This window comes from Lepidochelys kempii, chromosome 7 (genome assembly GCF_965140265.1).
Source record: "Lepidochelys kempii isolate rLepKem1 chromosome 7, rLepKem1.hap2, whole genome shotgun sequence".
Taxonomy (NCBI): Eukaryota; Metazoa; Chordata; order Testudines; family Cheloniidae; genus Lepidochelys; species Lepidochelys kempii.
Window position 1 is genome coordinate 42,328,825 of NC_133262.1, and position 18,820 is coordinate 42,347,644.

General features: G+C 41.3%; 1 protein-coding gene across 1 annotated transcript in view; it reads left to right on the forward strand.

The window, feature by feature from the left end:
- RFT1 (RFT1 glycolipid translocator homolog) overlaps window positions 1-17,425 on the forward strand; it is a 39,436-nt gene extending 22,011 nt beyond the window's left edge. Inside the window, exons 12-13 of the mRNA XM_073352394.1 lie at window positions 3,369-3,618; window positions 9,068-17,425. Of these exons, the coding sequence (XP_073208495.1) occupies window positions 3,369-3,618; window positions 9,068-9,232 (415 nt within the window). The 3' untranslated portion in view covers window positions 9,233-17,425. The remainder of the gene's footprint in view (window positions 1-3,368; window positions 3,619-9,067) is intronic.
- The last annotated feature ends 1,395 nt before the right edge of the window (window positions 17,426-18,820 follow it).

The following is an 18,820-nucleotide window of genomic DNA, read 5'->3' on the forward strand; positions in this document are numbered from 1 at the left end:
GTTTGTGGATCCATTAATAGCCCCTAAAGTGTTCCCGAAAAGCAAATTTGCTGCAGGTGTGACTGTCAGTCTACAGTGCATCTGTACCTAGAGGGAAGGCTTAAGGGGAGGAGAGCGGGGTGGGAAAAACACTTCTGAAATTCAGGTGCCTTTTTACACACTGTTGTTTCACCACTTAAGCTTCAGTTTTGATTTTCACATCTTCAGTGCCAGTTCTAAAGCAGTGATACATTCTCAACTAATATAAATATGATCAAAATGTTTAGACTCTGGTTCCTAAGGTTACATACCTAAATCCATACGTATGTGTTTCAGTAAGTAACTTGATTTACGCTTTGCAGCCAGCACCCACTCCTCCCTTTGAGGTTAAAGGGTGTTCATAGCTTCTCAGCACCTCTGAAAAACAGGCTACTTATTTAGCAGCCTAAATATAAATTAGTTGGATAACTTGGGCACATATAAATTTGGACGTTATATACACAGAATACATATCTAGTCAAAGTATGAAATGGAAGAAAATATTTGAGGGGGAAAAAAAATCCTAAACCTTAGTTTCCATACATGTGCACATTGAGTAGTTTTAAAAGTATCTTCCAATAATAGCAATATTTTTTATTATAAAATATATTGCTTTAGTAATACATCTAATTTAAAAATTTCAGTTATAAAAATATTCCATCTCAAGTATTTTTCTGAATGAATGAAATTTCCTGTCTATATTTTCTCATATTTCGTTGACTATTTTAATTGCTAATTATTTCCTATTTTTCTGAAATCTGTGCTGATGTGCAGCAGAGGCTGTTTTAGTTGACTGGGAGAAGGGTTGATGCATAATGCTTATGACTACCAGCTTTGGTCACTGTTAAGTGGCACTAGAAAAAAATTTTTGGTTCCAAACTTTTTCAAGGAGAGGGTTTCACTATAAAGAATTTGCCAATCTCAATTATAGATTTGACTCTCCTTTAAAGAAAAATATATAAGCACTAAATACTGTATTGTACACCATGTCTTATTACCTTATTAATTCTAGGCAAGTGAACATAAATATTTGGCAGCACAAAAGACAGAGTATTAGGCAGTATATCAGTTAATTTGGTCCAGGGTTTTTATAATACATCATGAAATAGCTGTCTTATTAAATAATATACATAAAACTCATTGAACTTCAAGTTTTGTCAAAAGTTTGTCAAAGGACTCTTTCATGGAAAACCTAGTGTCAACTCCCCCCTCCCCCCCCGCCCCCATCAGCTCAATTTCTGCGGCATATTGGTGAGTTTAAAAGTGACATAGTTATCAATATAAGAGGACTGCCAAAATAGCATAGTAATATAAGAATATTCATAAGACTATTTTTGGATTGGCAAACATCCTGCCTTGAGGAAACAGGTTTGTATGTCATGTGACTTGGCACTGAGAAAGTTTTCACATTTATATTTTAAACATGTATACTGTTTTGACCAAAGTCTTTATTAGATTAAATTATCAGACTTTACAGGTTTGAATGTCTGAGCCACTGATCCATTTTAAATGTCAATTTAATTAAAAGTTTAATTTTCCAATTGTGAACTTTTTATTTCACTTCATCAAAATAATCCCCAAAATTGAAACTTTAAAATTAGTTACTATTATTAGATTTTAAAGCTAACTTTTAACACATTTTGTGATAATTGCCTGCTTTCGTGAGACTGTATGCCTATCATGTCTTTTTGGCAATCTAGGCAAAAATATGGCAGCATACACTGCGTTTTAACCACAACCTTATGGCAGAATAATTGCTGTCATGGTATAATTATTTTCTGTTGATTTGAAAAAGTGCTATATTAATTGCGTCTCATTTTAAATTTTCAGTTTTTGTCAGATGTACAATGCATTTTAAGGCTGCAGATTCATGATCTGTGCTTAATTGGGAAATACAACAGCTGCAGAGTGTTCATATAATGGAAGACAGCAGAACTTGTCATTATCAGCTGTACTAATGCTGCCTTGAAGTTATTCACTGTAGTCTTTTAGACTAGGGCTGTAATGTTGAATTAATCCCTATTTTCCTGAATTAGTTATTAGTTCACATCTATTTTAGCTGTCTTTCTGGGTGTGACTTTCAACTAATAAACTTGTTGCAATTCAGGATGATCATGTATCAACTGGATATTTTTCTATGGATACTATAAAGAAATAGAAGTTGGATCAAGTGAAGTAAATTTTCATCTAAGTTTCTGTAGGGGCAAAATGGTTGGTATAGCTCTCTGCACACTGATTGCACATATACTTCATGTTGGAGTAACCACATGTCCAGCAATCCGGAAGACATGCATAAGTGCTTGCTGAAAATTAGTAGATGTTACACACATGCAAAGAGTGGGGTGTGTGTGTATGTGTGTGTATATAATATTGAACTGTGCCATATTAAAAATTACTACTGCACTTTAGTTCAAATTAAAATAGATTAATATTTCTTGCCAAAAGTGTTTTTATTTAGACTATAGCCCTTTCCCAATATTGGCTATTTTAAAAAACTATGTAGTCCCAGAAATTAAGTAGGCTATAACTATACAGTTATATATTAAGTTTTAATGACCATCTGGCTTTGTTTTTTTAAGTCAGAACCTTGTTCTGTTCTATTAAGAGGTGGGCTTCATCTCCCAACTTCCTTCACCCTCTCTATTTATAAAGGCTAACAGACTGCTGGCCTTACTAAAACTAGCAACAGGCCTTTATTCAGCAGCGTGCAACAACTCCCTGTTACAAGACTTTTGCACTCTTGCTTTTCATATACCGAGAGAGATTTTAGACTGAACCAGCTGACTTGCATGATCTTTTCAAAGTGCTGATTTGTAAGTGAAGTAAAATTTTTAACCAAGGTTTACAGAAGTTTACGAATGTGCCTCTTGTTAAGAATTTATAATATAGGGTAGAAATCTTCAGATTTTGCAAGCTTAATTAGTCAAATCTGGTAAGAGAAATCAGAAATGTATAGTTCACTATTAAAAATAAAAATCTCACACTTAATGTGGCTCTTCCTTTGTTTTCCTCCACACCCTTCAGCGAGCCGTTTTTATGAACACCTCTTAATTTGATCCCTACCCTACTGTTTATGTTCAAAATTAACCATAATTTGGTTTCTTCTTTTAGGGGGAAAAAATTGTGGGACTCTTGCTGACATGGGTGATAATGGATAAATATTTTCACTGCATACACTGCTTAACTCAGAGACTAACAAATTTATTTGAGCATAAGCTTTCGTGAGCTATAGCTCACTTCATTGGATGTCTCTTAAGGTGCCACAAGTACTCCTTTTCTTTTTGCGAATACAGACTAACACGGCTGCTCCTCTGAAACATTGCTTAACTTGTTTCTCTTTTTTCCTTTAGGTTCAATTTTGTTATGCTGGCCTTGTCCTTCACATTCTTGTGCGTCTCCTATTTCTTGACTCAGTGGCAAGGCAGTGTAGGCTTTATCCTTGCAAACTGCTTCAATATGAGTATTCGAATAGCACACAGCATTCACTATATCTACAATTACTTCAAAGAGAGCTCTTACAGACCTTTGAAAGGGCTGCTACTCTCGCCATCACTAATTTTTGTTTATATTATAAGTGGAGTAGTCACTGTTTTTTCAGAGGTGAGTGTTTCTCAGATTTCACTATCATTCTTGTAAAAGTTTGCTCATGTCAAGTAATTAGAAAATATAATTAGTGAGATTCTGATAATAAAAAAACTAAAGGACATGCAAGTAGAGTATGAGCATAGGCTAATAAAATGCTATTACAATTTTGCAAGGCTGATTATATGGTATATATGTATATGAGACAAAGGTGCATGATGATAAATGCAATTTATCACATGGGTATTACCATACATAGTGGTGTGTGTGTGTGTGTGTATGTACAGAATATCTATCAATGCCACGTGGCAGGGGTCTGATAGATTAATGAATCATGCTGTTTTTTCCCATACCATCTGTTCTCTGCTTACTAATCAATCTTCATGGATCTTATTTCAATATCTCCAATCTCCCAACAGCTTCAAACAGCAATCAATAAAAAAAAAAAACTTGCCACAAAAATGTTCCCTCTTTTTTGCCCCTGCCCCGGCACCCCCTCACCAGTATGTGGCATTCCTCCCCCATTTACACCTACCTAGGGTAGAAGATGGGCAAGGTTCAGTCCTGCAGCTTAAGATTTTCTGTGGCAACGATTACATGAATTAAGTCGAATATCCCATGGCTCTGAGGGGTAGAAGCTAGAGCTTATATTGGAAAGGGAGATTCTTCTTCGAGTGCTTGCTCATGTCAATTCCATTCTAGGCATGTGCACGCCCATGTACACAGTCATCAGAGATTTTTACCAACTGCAGGGTCAGCTCTGGTGCCCCCTTGAGTGCCGTGTTCATGTGTTGGTATATTAGGCACCGCCACCCTATGCCCTCTGTTCTTTCTTACTGCCCGAGAGGTTGGTCGGATCACCTTGTCTTGCACAGCAAGAGTGTTAGCAGTTCTTAATAGCCCATTGTTATTCCCTTTCTATATAGTTTGTAGGTACACTTTAAATAAGTGTTTAGTTTAGTGGTTAGAGTACCAGCTGGAACTTCACCCTGGAGCGGGTTATGCTCTGTTCTCCGGGCTTTAATCTATGTTCATTGTGCAACAGGCCGATGCCTCTCGGTGATCCTCCCAGCAGCTGTTTGAAGTGCTTGGGAGAATCCCATATAAAGAATAAGTGCAGGATTTGCAAAAACTTTCATCCCAGAACCCAAAAGGAGAGGGACATCCACTTGAGAGCCCTCCTGATGGAGACCATGCTGCGCCTGACATCAGAGCCCTCCCCACCGGATTTCGCTCCAAGCACCTTGGCATTGGTGTGACGGCCCTGCTGGCATTGGGGTCCTCCCAGCACTGATTTCCCCCCCTCGCCGGTGCCCAAGAAGTGTCCAAAGAAAAAGGGCTCCCTGGCACCGTCAAAGGAGGGGAAGGGGGCTCTGGGCAAAAGACCAAGTTCAGGCCACATGCACGCCCCAAAGTTACATGCTACGGTTGGACCCCCTAGCCCAGCCAAGGATCCGAAACTCAGGAGCGGTAGAGGATCCTGACTTCTAGGCCAAAGACCTGGTGGGCCTACTAGTACAGCAAATGCCACGCCAGGTGCTGGCAGTGACTAAGGCCCTACGGCACAATGACAAGCCAATCATGGAACCTCCCCAAAGGGTAGGGGAGCACCTTTGGTCCCTGAATCACAGGCATTCACTCCTGTCCCCACAGCCTAGGACATCAGTCGCCGGCTTGAAGGCACAGGTCCCTGGCGCCGCACTCTCCTTCCATGAGACACAGATCAACGGAACCGACGCACAGGTCCCCACACTCCTGATACCAGCCAGCCTCCCGCCTATGATCACCTTAGCACAGATCTCTATCACCCAGGCTCAACCCGACTCAACCCAGACCTTTGGAACACATGGGGTCCAGAGACAGGCGTTTTGAAGGTGCGACCTAGTACAGCGACCCAATCAAGTACTTGGATCTACCCTCCTGTTCTTTCCTCAACTGCCTGTGCCTCTTTCGATTGACATGGTCACGAGTGGCATCTGACTGTTGGATGCTCAACACAATATCCTTGGCCACACCCTACAGTTCTCGACTGCTCCCCCACATCCCTTCCCTGTCTCTCTTTAGGGGCCCTTCTCATGAGCAACTCCTCGCTCAGGAGGTGGGAAAACCTCCTAATGTTGGGACTGGTTGAGGAGGTCCCTCGGGATGTGAAGGGAAAAGGATTCTATTCCCAATATTTCCTAATCCCGAAAGCAAAAGGGGGCCCAAGACTCATCCTGGACCTGCCTCACCTCAACAAGCATCAAGCAACAAACATCTCAAGAAGTTGAAATTTCACATGCCCTCCGTGGCCTCCATCGTCGCTTCCCTGGATCCAGGTGTACTGCCCTCGACTTTAATGACACATTTCCATTTTCCCAGGACACAGACAGTTCCTCTGTTTTGTGTTGGGCCAGCACCATCTCCAATTCACGGCACTGTCCTTTGGTCTCTCATCAGCCCCGACAATATTTACAAAGTGCATGGCGCCAGTGGCCGCTTACCTGAGGTGTTTGCAGTGTTCACATTTACCCATGCCTCAATGTCTGGCTGATCAAGGGCTGGTCTCCACATCAGGTGTGGTGGCACCTTGATTTGATTTGCTCCACATATCACAATCTAGGTCTATTCATAAATGAGAAAAAAATCGATGTTAGTTCTGGTGCAGCGCATAATGTTTATAGGAGTGGTCCTTGACCCTACTCAGGCCACGGCCTTCCTCCCTGAAGCCTGATTCTGTGCTATGTCAAACCTAATCTCATATATGCAAGACCACTCTCACCACCACTCTCACGTACTTGAGGCTGTTGGGCCATGTGGCAGATTGCACTTATGTGGTCTGGCATACACGGCTCCGTCTCAGGCCCCTACAGGCGTGACTGGTGTCGGTCTGTGTCCCCAGCAGGCACAACATAGACAAAGTAGTCAAGGTTCTGGACCACATATTGTCGTCGCTCGCTGGTGGTTGTACCCCGCTTCGGTGTTGGAGGGAGTCCCCTTTGTGGCCCCATCAGTTATCCTGGTTTGGATCTGGGGTGAGGAGCCCACCTGGGCATTCTTGGTATGTAAGGTCATTGGTCAAGTTGCGATCGCTCCTTACATATAAATGTCAGGGAGCTCAGAGCAGTATGCTTGGCCTGTCAAGATTTTCTGCCTCATATAAAAGGCAGGGTGGTTCAAGTCCTGATGGGCAATACTTCTGCTATGTTCTATATCAACAAGCAAGGTGGAGCCTGGTCCTCAGCTCTTTGCCAAGAAGCCCTCAGGGTCTGGAACATTTGTTCAGCTTGCCATTCATCTCGTGGCCGCACACCTCCCTGGGACGAGAAACATTTTGGCAGATCGCCTCAGCAGGACCTTCTCGTCTTGCCACGTGTGGTTGCTCCCTCCGGAGCTAGTCAGCATAATTTTCCAAAGGTGGGAAACTCCCCAGGTGGACTTGTTTGCATCCAGGCACAATAGAAAGTGTCTCACTTTCTGTTCGATTCGGGGGACTGACAGAGGCTCTCTGTCAGACGCTTTTCTGCTCCCGCAGTCGGGGGCTCTGAAGTACGCCTTCCCTCCAGTGCCGTTGATCTAGAAGATCTCTAGTTAACCTCATGAAGATCAAGCAGGACAGAGGAAAAGTAATCCTGATAGTGTCATCTTGGCTGCACCAGCACTGGTTTGGTATGTTGCTGGACCTCTCGGTGGCTGCCCTGTTACAGCTACTGCTCCAGCCAGCCCTGTTGTCTCAGAACCATGGCAGACTGTTACAGCTGAAACTGAGGGTGCTGCACCTGACGGCCTGGCTGCTGCATGGTTGAATACAGATGAGCAGATATGCTCGGCTGGTGTCCAGCAGGTCCTGCTGGGTAGCAGAAAGCCCTCTACCAGAGCAACCTACATGGCCAAATGGAAACGGTTTACATGCTGGACTTCAGATAAAGGTATTTGACCCCGAGAAGGCCTCACTGCAGTTAATCCTGGATTATCTCCTGCATCTTAAACTCCAGGGTCTCTCTCTTTCATCTGTTAAGGTCCACTTGGCTGATATTTTGGCCTTTCATCCTCCGATCAAGAGCAGGTCGGTTTTTGCCCATGACATGATTGCTAGGGTCCTCAAGGGCTCTCGCACCAGAGACCCTGTTCCTCTGTGGGACCTAAATCTTGTGCTGTTGCGGGCCACGGGAGCCCCCTTCTAGCTTCTGGCTTCTTGCTCCCTCCTCTCCTGAAAGGTCACTTTCTTGGTGGTAATAACGTCTGCCCACAGGGTCTCCGAGATTAGGGCACTTGCCTCGGAGCCACCCTTCACGGTCTACAACAACAAGGTTCAACTGCGACCACATCTGGCCTTCCAACGCAAGGTTGTTTCGCAGTTTCATATGACTCAGGACATATTCTTACCTGTCGTCTTCCCTAAACCTCATAAGTCAGAGGAGGAAGCACAGGTTGCACTCTCTGGACATCAGAAGGGCACTAGCTTTCTACATTGAGAGGACCCAGTCTTTTCATAAGTCACCACAGTTATTTGTCGCAGTGGCTGACAGGATGAAAGGTTGTCCGGTGTTGACCCAGAGAATCTCATCTTGCATTAGTGCCTGTATCTGCTACTGTTACAATGCTGCCTTTGGTGGACCAGTATTGCAAGCTGTACGACCACGAACTCCGAGTCCACCTCCATAGATACTGCTTGTGAGTCACCTTGAATGGAGTCGACATGAGCAAGCACTCGAAGAAAAAATGGTTACTTACCCACCTTTCATATCTGGTGTTCTTTGAGATTGTGTTGCTCATGTCCATTCCGTTACCCACCTTCCTGCCCCTCTGTCGGAGTTGTCAGCAAGAAGGAACTGAGAGGGCATAGGGCTGGTGGCGCCTGATGTGCCAACACATGAGCGCAGCACTCAAGGGGGCATCACTGCCAACCCTATGGATACCGCGAATGCAAAAATCTCCAGTGACTGTGCATGTGGGCACACACACACCTAGAATGGAATTGACATGAGCAACACATCTCGAAGAATAACAGTTAACAAAAAGTAGGTAACCGTTTTCCCCCAGATTTCCAATACGTCCGTCTTTTAAACATAGGTGGATATATGGTTGCAGAAATGAAGGAATGTGTAGCCTTAATCTCAACACATAACAAGAAAATAGTTTTCCTAAGTATATCAATTAGCTTCATGTGTGCATAGTGAATGGTATATGATGGCATATAACTTCTACAATGATCAGGTATATACCAAATGTTTGTTTATTTTCATAGAAATTGTATTCTAAAAATATTAATAGGGCCATTATTAGCTATAATATTTTGTAGGTTCAAATTATGCTAGCCAAATCTATCTGATTGCTTTGCCTGAGACTGGCAGCCGGATGACCACCTCAGTAGTACTGGTATTGTGGTCAAGAGAAGTATTAGAGCCTACTTGTCATTGATGCAGAGCATCCACCTCTCCATGAGTAATCTTTCTACAACTGCTTGATTACTTTGTTTTCTTTGTAGGTATTCTTGTGCTGTGATAAAGGCTGGCTTGCAAGGCTGATTCACATCACTGTGGGAGCTCTGTGCTTTGCAGCAACACTTATCACTATATTCTTCACAGAGACCAAGATGATTAACTTTGTTAGAACTCAGTTCCTGTCACAATATACCAAGAAAGAAACTTAAAATGATCATGTACGGAATAATTATGTATTTTTATGTTTGCTACAAAGGTATATTTTATATATTAAATATGCACAGGATAAGTTTTACACTGTGTAGCTGAAATGGAAATATTTGGCAACCAGATACTATTTCCATTTTCAAATAATTTAAACTCATAAAAGCTTCCAACATAAATTATACCAACCCTGAACCAGGTAATTCTCCTTGTCATTCTTATCAAAGCTTTTTCCTTCATAACAGTATTGCCTAACTTTGTTTTTTAGCAGAATGAAATAACTAGGACTTACACTTCCTTGTAAGTGCAAGATTTCCTTGCAAATCTTCCTTGTGGGATGCTCCCATTGTTACAAATGGGACTACTAAGTGTGATGGTGTTAAAGAATTAGACTTTACCCACTTTTACACAACTATCAAATATTAAAATGGATGAATGACCCTTCCAAGTAAGTGATGCCACACTTAATTATTAAGAAAAAAAAAAAATATATACTGTGTTCAAGGAGAACGCTGGACAGTAGAGCATGAACTAATAGTAACTTAATAGTATACAGAAACAACATTATCCAGTACAAAGAAATTGACTTACTAATGTTGGGAAACATGAAACAATTTGGAACAGAAAACTTCAGACATTTTATGTTATAAACAAATAAATGGAATGCACAAACTTGTATACATATGCATGTGGATTGTGCAAGAGTGCTTGTTTTTCTACATACTGTTTACTTACCAGGGTATTGACTAGTATGCCAAAAATGTACTTCAGTGTTTACTAAAGTACACAATATTGTATTTTGGAAGGAAGTTCTGCAAAATGTAAGCCCCTCTCTGTTCTTTCTCCTGGGTGCAAGTCACAGCTGAAATTTCCCAAAGTCCAGAAGGTCAATAGAGTTAAACTTAAATTCTATAACTTTTATTTTATCTTTATTTTTAGTTAATTTATAAATACTAGTGCAAACAAAAATTTAAATAAAAATATTCCCTCATAATTCACATGTGTGAAATATGTCCCAAATGTCTGGATGACCAAAATGGCTTGTGTGTGTGTTGTATTATAATATATATATATATAACCTTCCATCTAACAATGAAGCTTATCTTTTCACTTGCTCACAACTTTCTGAATAGTTGCCATGGATAGACTCCAGGGTTAACCTTAACCCATATGTGACTTTTTTGTTGTTGAAAACTGGAGGCTTTGGAATTAGAGAAATACTAATGAAGCTTAAAACACATTTAGCATACTTCTAAGAACTGAACTCTGAAATTTCAGATTTCATAAGTGGCAGGTTTTTAATGATCAACATTCATTTTGCTAAGTTTGGACAGATCAAAAAAGTCAAGTGATGAAAAATATGTGCTGGTGCATGTACAGTGTGTGGTTCTTACTGAATTTTTAATTGTTAGTTGTCTGAGATGCTGTGGAGTTGTGTAAAATCCAGTATGGTAATGTTATGAACTTAACTCAAAACTACAAGAACACAAGCTCAGAACTAAGCTATAGAGTCCAAATTGTCATCTCCACTTCTAGAGAAAGATATGTGAAAATGTCAATAACCGTCAATTGTGCAAAAGCACACATTTTTGGCTAATTGTGCTTTGGAAGACTTGGCCAGGATACACTTTGACATGCATGTTATCCCAGGTTTGTTTATGAAATTCCTGCAACAGTTAAAGCTGAGCCTGTCACAGTTGACACCCTGATTAAGTAAAGCATTATTAAGCACTATGCTTAACTTCAAGCACATGTTTAAGTCCTTTGTTGAAATCCAGCTTCTGTTCAGCACACGCTTAAATGGGCTTTGAACTGGGGCCTAAATATCACAAGTACCTGGCCCTTGCTGTTGACCCTCCATCCCTTGAGGGTGAGATGGTAATCTTATGGTATGGGTGAGAGGCAGGAGTAGATGATCTGCTAATAAGGCTGTGCTGCCAGTAGGAAGAAGTCTAGGGAGCAATGTGTGGATTTCTTGGTCCTCCATTTAGTTGTTCTAAAATCCCTGATGCTTCCCAATGATTCATTGGAATAGCAGAGGGTTTGAAGGCAATGAGCCTCATCCCAATCCCTTTTCAGGAAAGGAACTCCTTCTGACACTATCTCCAGCTGCACCAGTTTGAACTCTCAGGGTTTACTAAATTATTTTGTTTTCCTCTGGAGGTTTTTCTGTAAGAGGTCAGGATTTGGCTTGTAATAAAGTAGTATATACCATAAAAATACTTCAGCAAAATGTCATGGATTTGAGAGAGAGAGAGAGACCTTTACAGACCTAAAAATATATTTTTGCAGAAACTTGGGTGCATAGGGTCTTTCCTTATGTTGGTGGTGGTGTTTTCAATTCTTAGCTGGAAGGTGGTAGTAGCCTGATGCTCTGCTGCTTCTGTCTGTCTGGGTACAAAGTTCTTCTGATTAAAATGAATGCAACAGTTTCATTTAAATGTGTCCATTTGAATAGGTTTGGCTTATTTTTGTTTGTTTTTCCCTCTCTATTCTCTTACAACTTTTTTCGTGGCTTCTAGTTTATTACAAATACAAATACAAAGCTCATGCTCAAATAAATTGGTTAGTCTCTAAGGTGCCACAAGTACTCCTTTTTTTTTTTTGCGAATACAGACTAACACGGCTGTTACTCTGAAACCTACAAATACATTGTGGAGTACCGGGCCTTGGATTGCAGAATGTCTAGATCTTTCCCATTTTGTTACATATTTGTAGAGTTTTATTACCTTCGGGTATTACTTCATCATCTAAAAGCACAAGACAGGAGTCAGACTTCCAGATTCTATTCCAGGCACTGTCATTTTATTGTTGTATGACTTGTGACTTCACTGTGTTTTCAGCATCCTAGTCCATAAAGTGAACTATAACTACATCATGGAGTATTGTGAAGTCTGAAAAATTTGTGTTTATGTAAAGTGTTCTGAGTACCTCTGATATAAGATGCTTTAGAAGTATGAATACGTTTTTTACCCTAATCTTGCCTGCCTTCTCCAGTGTGCCACAAAAGCTTTTCTTCATATCTGGCATTTTACCTTTGCTACTAACCATTTTCCCATTGATGAGATGAGGGTGGGAGACCTTAACGTTGTTCAGGAGAGATGATGTGCTATTTCTAACAATTTTGTCTAAAATAAGTAGTATACAGTTTGTAGTTGAAATTCTGAGTAATTTTCTTAAAAAGAATTGTTGCTTTGATTACCTACTGGAAAGGCCTTGGAAGGTTCTTTTTAACAATTGAACATGTCTTGCCTCCCAGTTAAGTGATTCAGGTCCTGACTGTAAATAATTACTGCAGGTTTAACCACTATTGATGACCAAATCAGAGAGGGTCTAATTTAATTTTGTCAATCAGCATTGATCAGTTATTCTTGTCTTTTTATAATACTGTATCTATTTCATAGATTTTCAGAAATTTAAAAAATTAGGTCATCTGGTCCATACCCTGGCCAAAGACCATATGATTTGCAACTCTGATTCTTTGTTCAGTCTTTTTAAATAACACTAACTTTCATAGGTTCTGATGTGGGAAAAAATATTGTGGGGTGTAGATGGGGATAGGATAGAGTAGAATAGATTAATAGTAATCAGCCAGTTGCCTTCAGGAAAATATTAATATGGTTCAATAAACTGTTGCTCAGTTACAGGCTTGGAATATATTCCTTTTTACGTTAAAAATGTGAGAAAATAGTAAGAAACTGTGAGGCTGAGAGATAGGAAGTGTAGGCCTTTGAAACTGCCTGCCTCAGTTCCTCGATTTTTGCAGGCTTTAATGTGAATGTTGTTCATAACTTTCCTGTATAAATTTTTTGTTGCAAAAATAGTGATTAAAATTTCAACCAGGTGCCGCAACGTAGTTTCAGTCCCCCTGTTGTGGATCCTGTTGTGGAGCTGCTCATAAAGCCTATGTCTTTGGTTCCTTGACTTTAGAGAGGCTCAAATTATTTTGCAGATATGCTGCAAAGACCTGAGGCTGAGCCTGGAGGAGGGCTAGTTTGCCTCTTTCTCTTCTGAAAATAGAATAATTATGTTGTGTGCTGATGTCAGATTGCACTGAGAGGAATGAGGTTAAGCAGTTGTTGCGTTCTAAGAGTGTAAAATAAGGATACTATTAAATTTTTTTACTGTTTTTGTCTTAGTGCATATGCCAAAGAGCTTACAGTTTCTTATATTTATGTATAATACCGAACACGAAGAAGACCTGAATGTAGTTGAGATATCTAGGTACTGTTATACAAATGAATCCATTTTCACACATGAAGTCACCCCGCAGACTTGGAAACTTTTATAACTTTTCCCATGGAATTTAATGGGAAAATACGTTTTGTAGTATTCCTGTGAGAAGCATGGTGAGCATATTTGCTCTGTTTTCCCCTTTGCTTCTGCCTAACTTCATGGATTTGTAACTTGGACTTATTTTTAGTTACGAAAATATTAGAATTTTTTAAAAAATTGAATCCATGCTTAATGTTTTTAGCAAGAGTCTTATGTAAAGTCACCTTGATTTACATAACTCATAATGAGTTTACATACTTTAAGGATTTGCGGTTGCTGACATGTTTCAGTTGGATTATACAGGAATCTATTTTGTGTAGAGCCCAGTCCTGTTCCTGATGACTAAAGGAGCAGGACTGATTCCCAAATTTGAAACTCTGTTTTCTAGTGTTTGTTTTACCCATAGCAGGTCAGATCCTGCTTCTCTTGCTCCCAATGAAATCATGTATTGTGATGAAAGTGATCAAGATTTGTCCTTATATAAGTAACATCTGAAAGCCTGAAACTGTTGGGAATTAACCTTCTGAGCCAGTCAGATGCAGGCTAAATATTATTCCTATGACTGTGCACATAGTTAAATTGCCAGACTCTCTCCTTTCTGACATATGTATGCAGATGAATTAGTCCTTAATATTATAAATATCTCATTTGCTAATTAAATCTCAAGGATAGCAGGAAATATGTTGTTTACAAGAATGTGAAATTAAGGCGGAAAAATTCATAATATTGATTTGCATCATCAGTCAGTGCTCAATTACTTCAGTGCAATCAGTTCCACTACTTAGTATTCATTTTTAACTGAAAAATCATGGCATATCAGAGCCGTATAATATTAATGGAATAAATGGATTCATCAATGAAGCGCTACCTCATTTTTGTACCTAATCAGCAATATTACAGAAGTCACATTAAGGATTTTAATAATCTTCAAGATAAATGGACAGAAATTGTCTTTAAATTTTGTATCAAATGCTGCCCACTTTTTGTATCATTTTCTTTTCTTACACAGTGCATTGTATTGACATTTAAATTTCACTGAAATAGCTGCTGTTAGTGCACAAATTGGCTTTCAGGGTGGGGAATAGGGCTGTGTGATCCAAGGAGAGTCCTGCTGGTTGTTCATACAGGGCTGCCAGGAACACTTTGTTCTTTTTTTTTTTTTTAAATTCCCCTAAATACCGTTGATTAAACAATTACATCTATTTAGTGTTTGCTTTTCTTGACTGGACAGCAAGTGCCTTTGTGAACACAATGTTCTATTTGTACAGTGTTAAGCACACTTGGTGATCAAATAATAAATGATAATGATAATTCAAATACAGTAGGAATACCTAAAAAGTAATATAGAGCCGTACTTGTCATGAAAAATGTATGTCCTGAAGGCAGGGCAGGTTCATAATATTTAATATATTTTTATACTGTGTGTTTTAAGTGATATTTTCTGGTAGGTAAACATCCAAATTTATAATTTGGTATGGAGATTGATGAAAATGATGCAAGGAGATATGTATACAGATGAATGTTGTATCAAAAGAAGTAGTGCAACCACTTAACTTATAAATATATGCAGTTAAGAACAGGTGATTAGTGCAGCATTGAAATATCTTTGCAGGAAAGTAGGCTTTTGGTGTAGAATAGGTATAAATCACAAGGTATAGAGGCCTTTTTTAATAATTTTTTTCTACAGATTGACCGTATGTTCCAGAATGCGTGTTTCAGTGTGAATAATAGAGGCACTAATTGTGTGTGAGTATTATCTGGTATGGGTCTTTGTGCTAGTGCTCTTATTTTTGTACATTGTAAATAGAATATTAGCTAAAGCTGAATGGTGTTTGAACTGATCTTGGAACTTTCAGATTCAGTGATTAGTTCCATGTTATTTCATCACATCTGTCACACGGGGTAGGACGGGAGATGGTGGCACAGAGGTAAAGTGACTCTCCAAGGATCATAAAGAAGGCCAGTAGCAGAGCTGGGGAGTAGAACTTCTCTCCGAAGTCCTAGTCCAATGTCCTGTTCACTAGATCATGCTGCCTCTACTCTAGACAGTATTTGAACAATTTTTTTTTCCAGATCATGATTCAAGAAATCATGACACACATTGACCCTTCTGCTAAGAGTGTTGGTGTAATGACCACAGACTATTCAAGGAATCCGGTTCATTCTACCCCTGAAAAGCTTATTCTTCTTGCCTTTATCATTTACATTTCTGTGGACATCTACTGAGAGTATAAAGGGCAGGCATTGCTGGGCTAAGGATGCACTTTCGTTCTGGACTGCTATAGACCTCGCAAAAGCTTTAATTCAGGTGCTTGGGGAGAATGGCCTAATGCAATTTCAGGAATGTGATTTCTATAAATGTAAAATCCTTCACTATTTAAGACCATATTCTTTAGATAATCCAGGAGCCTTAGGAGATTAAAGTTTAAGGTTTTGCTGAACTCAAGCTTCAGAAAGATTGAATGAAATATATAGTTAACATGTCATTCATATACTCTGGCATAAATGGTTGTCAGTACCTTGTTTATAATGGCAGATGGTGTCAATGGAGTTACAGTAGCGATAAAGTTGTGATTTTCAAGAAATGACTGAAGTAGTAACACTTCTTACAGTTGCATTGCTAAATATGAAGTCCATCCAGACTCGGTCACCAGTTGGGGTAGTAATGCAAACCACACACTTGTGGGCACTCACTTTCCCTGCCTTACACTCCATGTAGTCATTTAGACTTGTGCAGCTGATGTAAAAGCCTGTGATTTTGGTTTTGGAAGTTGCATATCTACTTTGCATTCACTTTGCATTGGAATAATTTACTCTACCATGTGCAAAGCAGAGCCTCTACTACCTCAGTCCTTTTTTCTTTAAAAAGGTTCTTGTTCTGTTTGGTTTGTAAGTTATTTTGTTGAGCCAGACCCTTTACATTTGTTGCACTTTGCAGCTAGGGAAGGAAACATTGGAATGTGCTGAGTCTGGGCCCCTGGTGCAGTCCAGAGAAGATAGGAAGAGCCTGAGGTAGCATGTAGCTCCGTGGGGTCTCAGTGCCCCTACTCCCTGTGGAAAGCCCTAGCATCCAGGCTGCAGTCTCTGTCTCTCTCTCTCTCTGCTGCTGCCCTGCCTACAGCCTCCGCTTCCAGTCTGCAGTGCTAGGACTCTGGCAAGGGCTCCAAATTTGGTGGGGATGTGGGTGCCCCAGCCCCTTACCTCCCGTGTGGGAAGTTGGTTTCTGGTCACAGCTAAGTTTGCAGCAGGCCTGCAGCCAGGGAGGACATGTTCCAGCGCTTCCTTGCATGAGTGCAGCCCTGAAAACCTGCCTGTGGCCAAGGACTTTCTTCCAAAAATAAGTTGCTATGAAGTATCATGCCTGTTGCCAATATCCGAGTTCCATTAACATTGAAGTCAAGGGGCCAGGTCGTTTCTAAGCAAAGTGCTGCTATTAAGTGAAAGCTGTTAACATCAGGATTGCTATTAAGTGGTATACACTGTACCTTAGATAGGATAGAAACCAGAAAACACCCCCCCACCTCCCAAAAAAAAAGCTTATTTTAAATCATAATTAATCTTAAACCAGCCTCCGGAATCAGGCTCCTCCACAGCATCATGAGCGGTGAACACGTGGGGTTGGAGATCTATAGGGCTGAGTTGCAACGTGCAGCACTTCAGCCAGAGGCTGGTAGAATGTGGCCTATGCTTGTGGAAAGCGGTAGGGGTGCTGCCTTCTCAGCTATATGCCACAGCTGGCATCAGAATTTTAAACCCTGCATTTCCTGCCTCCCGCCAGCAGAGAGTCGAGCTGCGGGCTTGGCTCAGCAGCGAACTGCACGCTCTACTCTTGGTCTCAGTGGAACAGTCCCAAGGAGCCATGACCCTTCAGCCATGGCAGGGCACGTGAGGCATGAGGAGGTGGGGGGGGGCATGCAAAGGGCAGTGGGGTGCAGAGAGGAGCAGGAGGGTGGTTGTAGTAGTGGTGGCATGGCTGGGGGGGCTGAAGGGCAGAGAGGAGCTGGGGTGAGGGTGGCACGTCTGGGGGGACTGAAGGGCAGTGGGATGCAGAGAGGAGCAGGAGGGTTGTGGACTGGCTGTGGGGGCTGAAGGGCAGTGGGATGCAGAGAGGAGCAAGACGGTTGTGGAATGGCTGGGGGGGCTGAAGGGCAGAGAGGAGCTGGGGGTGAGGGTGGCATGGCTGGGGGGCTGAAGGGCAGAGAGGAGCTGGGGGTGAGGGTGGCATGGCTGGGGGGGCCGAAGGGCAGTGGGATGCAGAGAGGAGCAGGAGGGTTGTGGAATGGCTGGGGGGGGGGCTGAAGGGCAGTGGGGTGCAGAGAGGAGCTGGTACCAGGAGCTTGGGTAGACAAGCAGGTACCACTCCCATTCTCTTTAGCACAATGAATCTGAGGCAGAACACAGTAAAAGACAGTCATAAGACAAGGATACAGACTTAATAAAATCAAATAGTGATTCGTAAGTTTTACATAGATTCTTGAAATCGTCATACCATCTCTTTTTGTCTTAATTATTTGTATCTGGGGTGCAGTGATGGCCTTTGGGAATGTACTAAAAATTGTGAGTAAGGCAGGGTTGAACAAAGGGAGTATGACAAGTACTGATTGCACAGTGACAAAAGGCAAATTTACTCTTGAGAGGATGCATCTCCCCTTTCTATTGCAACATGCTCCTTGGGTCAAGTGTAAAGTTGCCCAGTCTTTTTGTTATGTGGACAAAGTGATTTAATAACCAATTTTTCTTCTTTGAGTGCTGTCCCTGGGGGTGCTCCACTGTAGGTGACGGTGCATCCCGGCGCCGTTGATCGGAGATCTTCAGTAGCAGTGCCTGGTCAGGATGTACTCACTCAGTTGGTATCTCCCGTCTTGTTGGAATCTTCCTGAGTGCATGCATCCCGCACCCTCCTCAGTTCCTTCTCAACCGTCCTTGGCTGAAGACGGGACTCGGGGCAGTGCTGCCTCTCTTTCCTGGTCTCTGTAGGAAACAGTAACAAAGAACATAGAAATAGTTATTAGTTACATCCCAGTTGTTTCCCTTTCTTTAGAATAGTTACATAGTTTAGTTACTTAGTTTAAAAACAAACAAAAAACCACTTATTGCCTCAGGCTTGTCTCCTGCTGAGACACTTTCCCCTACCATTTCTAATTCAATATGCCAAGGGCTTCAGGATTCAAGAAGTGTGTTTCCAGTCAGGACTCCATGCCAAGATCTCATGGGCACTCACGATGTGTGAAGTGCCTTGGCGAAACACACGTCCCTGCAAAATGCCTTCACTGTGCAAGCCTCAAGACCAGAGCTCGTCGCAACAGGGACCTGCGGCT